Genomic DNA, 11,003 nt, shown 5'->3' with positions numbered 1-11,003 from the left:
CTGTACAGCTCCAATGTCGGAAGACGTCGGGCAGGGTATTCTTACTGTAGATTACTGGCCACTCTGTTGTCAAGGGCCTCTCAAGCATGTCACATACTGCAGTACTGGCTCTAAGCAGCAGATGGTGTTATTGTATAATGGCAGAAAGAGAAAGCCCCCTAGGAAACCCTGAATCCAAAATTGGATTGCAAAGGGTTAATTGTCAAAACACACAGGAATAGTCTGACGTGGATCTGACAGTTAAGCTGTGTGAACAGGACCTAAGGATCGTTTATCCTACTTTCTAATATATTTTGTGTTTGAATTCCTAAAAATATTTATGATCATTGCTTGTTATCAATAAACAGAAACATTCTTGTCCTGGTCCTTTTGCTTTGTCGGTGCAGAGGAAGAAAGCTATCAATCCTTGGTTGGATGGTGGGGATAATCCACACCTCTTAAAGAGTACCTGCACGCACGCACACACACACATATATAAAATTATTTATTTATTTTTTGAATGGCAAAATAGGAGATTCTAAGCAACGTGCAGTATATATAATTTACTTTGCATAATCATGCCCCCACCTCCCCCATGTCTTACAATTCTCTCCTCCCTCTCATATACGCTGTTTCCAGGCCCTATTAATGAGATGCGTTCTATTCTGCAAACAGCTTCTCTCCTCACAGCGCTCGCCAGACCTGATGCGCTGACAGGGCTCTCAGTGCTTCTGGGGTACACTATTATACCACCTAATGCACCAACGCCCTGTCAGCGCATCGGATCTGGCGAGGAGCAAGCGTTGTGAGGAGAGAAGCCGTTTGCAGAATAGGACGCATCTGCTTTACAGCACTGAAGGACGGGAAAAATGTAAAAGGAGGTAGGGGCATAGGGTTATTAAAAATAAACTGTATATAATAGACACTTTTAATAAACTGTAATACGGTATGTGAACAGTTGTCTGCAGTGCCTTGTCTCCAGTACAGTTCTGGAGAGGACTCTTTAATCATAGCACAGAAATGATCGTGCGTTATTTGCATAGATCTGGACAAAGCCTTGTTGATCTGGGGATTATTCGGATAGATTAGAGTTGGGAAGGAGGGATTTTTTTCCTTTAAATGGGGAAAATTGGCCTCTACCTCATAGAGTTTTTTTTCCTCCTTCCTCTGGATCCACATTGGGGGGGGGGGGGGGGGGGGGGGAATAAACTAAACTGGATGGACATATGTCTGTATTCGAACTTACATACTATGTTACTTGTGTGGGAGTGACCAAATAAGGAGGAGAAGCTTCCCTAAGGAAATTTGTGAAATTACCAAGTCTGTATGTTAAGGTGCTTCTTTCTACATGGAACGAGTATCGTTCATTGTAATACAAGCACCGACTGGACGAGGACTCGTTCACTTCTTGTTCGTTGTTCAGTTTGTGCATACAGAAGACTAAATGACGTATTGGTCTGTGTAAACAGGCCATCGGTTACTTAGGATCGAATGCCTGTTTACTGAGAATGGAGGCGAGCCGAACCGATCTCCGGCCCGCTCCACCTCTATTCAGTCAGCGATGCTCATGCCTATGTAAAAGCTTTGGAACGATTATCACTGTAGCGGTCTGTCTGGCATCTGTTGCCCGACAGGTCATCCTATGTAAAAACCCACTTAGATTGTTTCTGGGGTGCATTTATCATAACATTATAGGAAAAAACTCTTCTGAATTAGTGTACGAGGGGCTGCTGATAAGTCTTTGGCTTTACCCAGACAGAAACGAGATAGGAAGATGAGACTTTACATCTATTCCACATACTCTCCACTGATGGCAACACACTTCTTACATCGGGATTCCAAGTTTTGTAAGCCTTGCAAAAAGAAGGATTTCGGTTGTGCCTCAAACCAGTCATCCGTAGCAGCCATGGCATCAGAAATGGTGTGAAATTTGGTCCCCTTAACGTGTTCCTTCAGGTTTGGAAACAGATGATAGTCGGAGGGAGCGAGATCTGGTGAATAAGGTGGGTGGTCAACCAGCTGGAAGCCTAGCTCCACCAGTTTTGCCGTGGTCGCTTGTGCAGTATGAGTGGAGGCGTTGTCTTGCAGGGACAAGATTCCCTTGGACAGCTTGCCGTGACTTTTGGCCTTCAGTGTGACAATGTTGTGCAGACATTCCTATGACCCCCTTGTGTGTGCATCCGAGCATTATCCTGCTGGGAAATGCCTCTTGGAAGCCGCCATGAGAGGAGCACATTTGGCTGTAGGATGTCCTGAACATAGTTCCACTCCATTAGCAGTCCAGTTTAATTGTTCACATCACTGCACATGGAAGCAATCGTGGGTATCAAAGCCAGTGCACATTTTGGGCACCGTGAGACCAAATGTCCTTCAGCATAGTGCCTGGAAACGGTTCAGATACAGGGACCTGTAATGATGGCTGTCTCTGGAGGGCAGGCAACAACACAGTTGGAGCTACTTGTGCTTGTCAGATGACCCTCTCTACTGGTGGTCTGTTGAGGGCGTCCTGAGCCTGGTCACCTTCTGTGTGTGCCCTTATGCTTCCACTGGTCCCAACACTTCCTAACAGTCCGGTAAGGATGACCCAGGTGGTCGTCAGTCTATCAGTACGACCATCCAGCTTCTCGCATGCCACCAATGCGCCCCTCTCAAACTCTGGTAACAGGGCAAAATCTCTTCTCTGCATCATAGAGGCATCTAGTGGTCAACAAGCTCTACACAAGTAGAAGAAGAGGCCACTATACATAAGGAGCCTCCGAGAGCCTTTTATAGGTCAAAACCGTTCATCTAATCACACCACAACTCCAATAATTTGTATATCTGCCTGAAATGTAACCGCGTGCAGAGTTATGTAGGAAAATTGCAACTTCTAGGGCCAGGATTTTCTTTTTGCCAAAGAGTCTATTATATCAATGTGAGAGATCTTTGAAAACTAGAGCAGGGAAAATTGTTACAATTTTCCATAGCAACCAATCAGATTTAAGACTTGTAAGTCCAGTTTGGAAAGTGAAAGCTCTACTCTGATTGGTTGCTATAATAGTATTTATACATGAGGCCATATCCTTCCAGTTAACCCATGCACTGAAATGTATGACGTAAGGAAGAAGCACACAATTTGCTGTGATTTGATGGCCTGGATTGGAGAAAACTCTGATCCTGGCAAACTAACCTTTGTGATGCAGCAATCATCATCCTTGCTCATTGATCAGCAATACGGTGACATGCAGAAAGGGCCATTCAGACAGGCATATTGTTGGTCTGTGTGCTGCCCAATATTAGCACATGTCACTGTTCACAAATCGCTGCATGTTCTGTTATTGTCCTTTTTCAAGAATAAGAATAGCACGTGCCATGTGTGGAGTATGTGAACATCGGACAGCACATAAGTGGTTGTCCATGTGCTTCCCAATGTGGTTTCCATGGCCGTGAGAATATGGCAAATAAAGTGCTGCAATAATTACAAATTGAAAATCAACTGAGAAATTTCTGTACAGACACTGCAGGCAGAGAACGGGCGATCTGTGATTACATAGTGATGAAGTATTAAAGAAATACCAGGGGCTCCTATAAGTCTTGGGCTTTGTGTTCTTGTTTTGTTTCTATGGTAACGAATGTTACATCACATGAAAGCCTTATGTGTCTAATATATGTTTTTAAAATGTTGTGTTTGTAGCTTATGGCAACAGTGATCTCGGCACGCGGGAAAACAAAATGGCGGAGTCTAAGGCGATATTCACAGCAAATGAGAGCAGAGGAGTGATAAAATTCTTGTTTCTGCAAGGAAAGTCCGCGAAGGATATTCATGGTGATATGTCGCAGACATTGGGGGATCAATGCCCTTCATATTCTACAGTTAGGAACTGGGTTATCAAATTTAAAACGGGCCACTTCAGCACCAATGATGAGGAACGTTCTGGACGACCGAGAGAGGTTGTTGTTCCGGAGATCGTCGATGCTGTGCACAACCTCATACTGGAGAATCGGCGACTTTCAGCTAAAGGAATAGCAGACACTATGGGGATTTCATGAACGTGTTTGTGTCATTATCCATGAACATTTGAATATGAAGAAGCTATCTGCAAAGAGGGCCCCCAAATGTTTGACAACAGATCAGAAAAGCATGCGAGTGAAAACTTCCCGGTCCATTTGTCAGCGTTTCCGGACTGATAAGAACTTCCTGGATCGACCGGTCACTATGGATGAGACCTGGATTTATTTGTATGACCCTGAAACCAAGGAGCTGTCAAAAGAGTGGAGGCACAGTGGTTCTCCTCGCCCAAAGAAGTTCAGGGTGCAAACATCAGCCACTAAGGTGATGGCGTCTGTGTTCTGGGATAAGGAGGGCGTGCTGCTAGTGGACTACCTTCAAAATGGTTCCACCATCAATGCAAGGTATTACATTGAACTTTTGGACCAAATGAAGGCAGCTCTGAAGGCCAAAAGGTGCGGCAAGCTGCCCAATGGAATCTTGTCCCTGCAAGACAACGCCTCCGCTCACACTGCACAAGCGACCACGGCAAAACTGGTGGAGCTAGGCTTCCAGCTGGTTGACCACCCACCTTATTCACCAGATCTAGCTCCCTCCGAATATCATCTGCTTCCAAACCTGAAGGAACACGTCAAGGGGACCAAATTTCACACCATTTCTGATGCCGTGGCTGCTACGGATGACTGGTTTGAGGCACAACCGAAATCCTTCTTTTTGCAAGGCTTACAGAACTTGGAATCCCGATTTAAGAAGTGTGTTGGCATCAGTGGAGAGTATGTGGAATAGATGTAAGGTTTCATCTTCCTATCTCCTTTCTGTCTGGGTAAAGCCAAAGACCTATCAGCAGCCCCTTGTATCAAAGTTACAATCACACAGAGAAAGTTCCATTAGATTCCGACAACTTATGACTAATGTCCACTGGCGTTTCTTCACCACGTATTAATAATAATTTGCAGTCTCAGAAACCTCTATAAGTACAAGCCACACATGGCGATTTGCAGCGTTTTTCCTGGCATTTTTCTTGGCATTTCTTTTTATATTGTTATATCTTTTTCAAAAACACTGCAGCCCAATGTTACTTGAAAGTTTGTAGCAAATTATAGAAAAGTCTGCATAAAGAGTTTGTCGCGTTTTCCCCCCCGAAAAAGCAGCATGCTCCAGGTATGGCGTTTCTTCTCTTTTCCCATTGACTTCTCTATGAGACTTCAAAAACAGGGATCCCATGTGCCCCTCTCCTCCTCCCAGCCCCCTCTCCCCCCTGCAGTGAAGAAGAGCCTGAATGGAGTGGCAGATGAAATACACGGTGCCGCTCCATTCATTTCAATGGGGCTGTTGGAAATAGCAGAGCACAATATTACATGTTAGGGCTCATTCACACGGACGTATGTGTAAAACGCTGTGCAAACATTGCAGCATTTGTAATGCGTATTGTTCGATTTCCCCTGCCTATGATCACGTGTTGTTTCTTTTGCGTGTATATACCTGCGTATGTTACGTGCACAAAAAAAACAGCAGGTAAAAATGTTTTTCTTTTTAAATGCATTTAGCATGTTTCCTTGCAACATGCGTGAAAAACACAACTGCTACACTAGCACTTGGCTTGGCATTGCGTGTGCATTGTGTGGCCCACACACGCATAGAGAACAATAGGGCACTTATGTGCTTAATACGCGATAAAATAGAGCATGCTGCGATTTTTCTTACGCATGTGACACGCTATGAGTGTTTGCAAGTGTGAATGGATCAATGAAAATCCTTTTACTTTCATTAGCTCTATTCACCGTTTTACATGCGCGATATATGTGCCATGCGTGATATGTAGTGAAAATACGTCAGTGTGAATGAACCCTTATAGTCACTAATTACTTCAGAAGGGTCGGGGATTATTCTGATTGCCAAACTTGGAAAACATTTTTTTTCTCTTGAATGAGGAAAATTGGTTTCTACCACATTGAAGTTTTTAGTCTTCTTCTGGATCAACATTGGGGGGTAATAGGCCGTATTACATGTCTTTTTTCAGCCTAACATACTATGTTACAAGCATTTGGCTATTTCCGTGAGTCCCATTGAAAATTAAAGGAACACCACCTTGCATGCTCAGCCGCCGCTCCAGTGCGGATGGTGTAGTAAGATGAATTGGGGGACATATGACCCCTGTTCTCTCGATTAGAGGGGTCTTAGTGGTGATAAGTGATAGAACACAATTCTGGGAATAGCCCTTTAATGATACGTTCATATGGGACAGATTTGGTTCTGAATCCTTGGCTAAGTCCTCGTCTATTACTTGTGGATGTGCAATAGATTTTGGTGGTTTTGGTGTAGATTCACCACAGATTTCACCTACTTATGGTCCATGTAAAGAAAAAATCACTTCTTGTCCATATCATAGACAAGAATAAGACATGCCAAGTGCACTGCCCACACAGATCAGACAGCATACAAACCTGGCTGTGTGCCGCCCGATGCCAGTTAAGCAACTAGCATGCGCCCATTGGAATAAAGCCTAAAGGCCCATTTACACGGGACGAATGTCAGGCACGAGGCCCGTCACTCGTCCCCGCACATGCTCGCTCCCGTGCTGCTGCACAAGAGCGAATATCATTGTCTCACAGCGGGTGGCAAGATGAGATTTCTTTCCTCGCTCCTCTCTATTCACTTAACATAGCGGCGGTTCAGTACTGAACAGCTGCTACTTACACTGAGCGATCAGCGTTCAGCTCATCGTCCATCGTCTATGCAGTGAATGGAGAGGGGCGGGGGAGCGCGAGGAAGGAAATCTCCAGCTGCCCCACTGTGAGACAGCGATACTAGCTCTTGTGCAGCAGCACGGGAGCGAGTATGTGCGGGGACGAGTGTCGGGCATCGTTTGACAGTCGCCCCGTGTAAATGGGCCTTTACTGTATGGACAATTGTAGCTACGTATTAGCTTATTGGCTATTTTACATGGGGCAACAATTGACCAAACACATTACACGGCCTGTATATAGGGGAAAGTTAACTGGTACCCTCTATATATACCTCCCTGTGAGCGTCTACACATTACATAGCCTGTATATAAGGGATGACTGTGAGGCAGTATAAATGGTGAATAAGTACGCTCCATATATATGTCCCCTGTAAGCTGTACACATTACATAGCCTATATATAGGATGTAACTATGAGGCAGTATATGGGATAGTTAGTAAGTAGCCTCCATATAAAGCTCCCTGTGAGCGTCTACACATTACACAGCCTGTATATAGGGGATGACTGTGAGGCAGTATAAATGGTGAATAAGTACGCTCCATATATATGTCCCCTGTAAGCCGTACACATTACATAGCCTATATATAGGATGTGACTATGAGGCAGTATATGGGATAGTTAGTAAGCAGCCTCCATATAAACCTCCCTGTGAGCTGTACACATTACACAGCCTGTGTATAGGGGATGACTGTGAGGCAGCATAAGGATGGTTAATAAGTACCCCCCTATACACCTTTCCCGTGAGCTATACACATTACACAGCCTGTATACAGGGCATGACTGTGAGGTAGTATAGCGGATAGTTAATAAGTCCCCTCCAAATATAACTCCCTGTGAGTTGTACACATTACACAGCCCATATGTAGGGGATGACTGTGAGGCAGTAAAGGGATGGTTAATAAGTACCCACCATATATACGCCCCCTATGAGCTGTACACATTATACAGCCCGTGTATAGGGTGTGACTGTGAGGCAGTATAGGGATGGTTAACAAGTACCCTCCTAATATAACTCCCTGTGAGTTGTACAAATTACATAGTCTATATATAGGGGATAACTGTGAGGCAGAATATGGGATAGTTAATAAACAGCCTCCATATATACGTCCCTGTAAGCTATACATATTACACAGCCTGTGTATAGGGGATTACTGGCAGTATAAAGGATGGCTGTGAGGCAGTTTAGGGGATATGAGGCAGTATAAGGGATGACTGTGAAGTAGTATAGGGGATGGCTTCGAAGTAGTATATGGGATGGCTGGCAGTATCAGGGAAGTATAGTGAATGACTGTCAGGCAGTTTACAAATGGGTAATAAATACCCTCTATATATACGACCCCTGTGTATTATACACATTACAGAGCCCGTATATAAGTGGCCATGGTGGGGCAGTATAGGGATTGGTAATAAGTACCCTCCATATATACAAACTCTGTGAGCTGTACAAATTACATAGATTATATTTAGGGGATGACTGTGAGGCAGTGCATGGAATAGTTAATAAAGCAGCTTCTACATATACCTCGCTGTGAGCTGTACACATTACACAGCCTGTGTATAGGGGATGGCTGTGAGGTAGTATAGGGGATGACTGGCAGTATAGAGGATGACTGTTAGGAAGTATAGGGGATGGCTGTGAGGCAGTATAGAGGAAGAATGGTAGTATAGGGGATGGCTGTGAGATAGTATAGGGGATGGCTGTGAGGTAGTATAGGGGACAGCTACGAGGTACTATAGGGGATGACTGTGAGGCAGTATAGGGGATTGCAGTATAGGGGACGGATGTGAGGCAGTATAGGATCTGTCAGTATAGTGGATGGCTGTGAGGTAGTATAGGGGATGTCCATATAGGAGACTGCTGTGAGGTAACGTAGGAGATGGCAATATAGGGGGCGACTGTGAGGCAGTACAGGAGATGGCTGTATAGGGGACGTCTGTGAGGCAGTATAGGAAACGGCTGTGAGGTAGTATAAGAGATGGCAGTACAGGGGACGGCTGTGAGGTAGTATAGGGGATGGCAGTACAGGGGACAGCTGTGGGGTAGTATAAGAGATGCAGTATAGGGGACAGCTGTGAGGTAGTATAGGGGCTGTCAGTATAGGGGACGGCTGTGAAGCAGTATAGGGGATGGCAGTGAGGTAGTATAGGGGATGCAGTATAGGGGATGGCTGTGAGGTAGTACAGTGGACAGCTGTGAGGCAGTATAGGGGACAGCTGTGAGGTAGTATAGGGAATGCAGTATAGGGGACAGTTGTGAGGCAGTACAGGGGATGGCAGTGAGGCATTATAGGGGCTGTCAGTATAGGGGACAGTTGTGAGGTACTATAGGGGACGGCTGTGAGGCATTATAGGGGCTGTCAGTATAGGGGATGGCAGTGAGGTAGTATAGGGAATGCAGTATAGGGGACGGCTGTGAGGTAGTATAGGGAATGCAGTATAGGGGACGGCTGTGAGGTAGTATAGGGAATGCAGTATAGGGGACGGCAGTGAGGCAGTATAGGGGGTGTCAGTATAGGGGACGGCTGTGAGGCAGTATAGGGGCTGTCAGTATAGGGGACGGCAGTGAGGCAGTATAGGGGCTGTCAGTATAGGGGGCGGCTGTGAGGCAGTATAGGGGATGTCAGTATAGGGGTGGCTGTGAGGCAGTATAGGGGATGTCAGTATAGGGGCTGTCAGTATAGGGGGCGGCTGTGAGGCAGTATAGGGGATGTCAGTATAGGGGGCGGCTGTGAAGCAGTATAGGGAATGCAGTATAGGGGACGGCAGTGAGGCAGTATAGGGGATGTCAGTATAGGGGACGGCTGTGAGGCAGTATAGGGAATGCAGTATAGGGGACGGCAGTGAGGCAGTATAGGGGATGTCAGTATAGGGGACGGCAGTGAGGCAGTATAGGGGATGTCAGTATAGGGGGTGGCTGTGAGGCAGTATAGGGGATGTCAGTATAGCGGCCGGCTGTGAGGCAGTATAGGGAATGCAGTATAGGGGACGGCTGTGAGGTAGTATAGGGAATGCAGTATAGGGGACGGCTGTGAGGTAGTATAGGGAATGCAGTATAGGGGACGGCAGTGAGGCAGTATAGGGGGTGTCAGTATAGGGGACGGCTGTGAGGCAGTATAGGGGCTGTCAGTATAGGGGACGGCAGTGAGGCAGTATAGGGGATGTCAGTATAGGGGCCGGCTGTGAGGCAGTATAGGGGCTGTCAGTATAGGGGACGGCAGTGAGGCAGTATAGGGGATGTCAGTATAGGGGGTGGCTGTGAGGCAGTATAGGGGATGTCAGTATAGCGGCCGGCTGTGAGGCAGTATAGGGAATGCAGTATAGGGGCCGGCTGTTGGCAGTATAGGGGATGTCAGTATAGGGGCCGGCTGTCAGTATAGGGGCTGTCACGATAGGGGGCGGCTGTGAGGCAGTATAGGGGATGCAGTATAGGGGCCGGCTGTCACTATAGGGGCTGTCACTATAGGGGGCGGCTGTGAGGCAGTATAGGGGATGCAGTATAGGGGCCGGCTGTCACTATAGGGACTGTCAGTATAGGGGACGGCTGTCAGTATAGGGGGCGGCTTGAGGCAGTATAGGGGATGTCAGTATAGGGGACGGCAGTGAGGTAGTATAGGGGCCGGCTGTCAGTATAGGGGCCGGCTGTTGGCAGCCTCCCGCACAGCCCCGTGCTCCGCCATCTGGATGTGTCACACTCCCTCACACACTGGTGTCCTGTGGGCGGCTCCTCCCGCTTCCTGTGCCGCCGTGTTATGTGCTCTGCTCGGCCCCCGTGTGGTTGTGTCTTGTTGTGTTGTTGTGTCTCATGTCGTCTCCTCCTCTGCTCGCCCCTGTAGTCGGGGGAACCCCGGGTCTTCTCCTCCCCCGGGACCCGCCACCCCGAGCCTGGAGTCCCCGGGACAAGTGCAGCTACCTGGGCCTGTCCCACGGTAACCTGCGGGTCCACTACAAAGGTCAGTACGGGATCCGGTATGGCTGGGGGAGGGGGTGCGGGCGGCTCGGGGTTGTGGGGGGCTGGCGGCGGTGTCGGGGGGTAAGAAAAACAGCAAAAAAACAACAGTTCGTGTCGGAGGAGGCGGCGGGGCCGGGGGAGGAGCAGCGGGCTGCCGCGGATGGCGGCTCCGGGATTACCTATCTCCAGCTGACGGTACAGATAACAATGGAGGCCGCGGATACGTGTTACATGACCGCGGATATGGAGGGGGAGGGGGTGCTGTAACTCCTGCAGTGCTCACCTCCCTGTGACTCACCACCACAACCCCCATCATCCTCTAGGCCTCAGCTGCTGCCCCA

General features: G+C 47.4%; 1 protein-coding gene across 1 annotated transcript in view; it reads left to right on the top strand.

Moving 5' to 3' along the window:
* The first annotated feature begins 10,375 nt into the window (after positions 1-10,375).
* The window catches only part of RANBP9 (RAN binding protein 9), a 57,164-nt gene continuing 56,536 nt past the window's right edge, over positions 10,376-11,003 (top strand). The window contains exon 1 of the mRNA XM_066579383.1: positions 10,376-10,663. Coding sequence (XP_066435480.1) covers positions 10,516-10,663 — 148 coding nt within the window. The 5' untranslated portion in view covers positions 10,376-10,515. The remainder of the gene's footprint in view (positions 10,664-11,003) is intronic.

The sequence above is a fragment of the Eleutherodactylus coqui genome, chromosome 9 (assembly GCF_035609145.1).
Source record: "Eleutherodactylus coqui strain aEleCoq1 chromosome 9, aEleCoq1.hap1, whole genome shotgun sequence".
NCBI lineage: Eukaryota > Metazoa > Chordata > Amphibia > Anura > Eleutherodactylidae > Eleutherodactylus > Eleutherodactylus coqui.
Note: the sequence above shows the minus strand (reverse complement) of the source record. Positions and strands in the feature narration are given on the sequence as shown.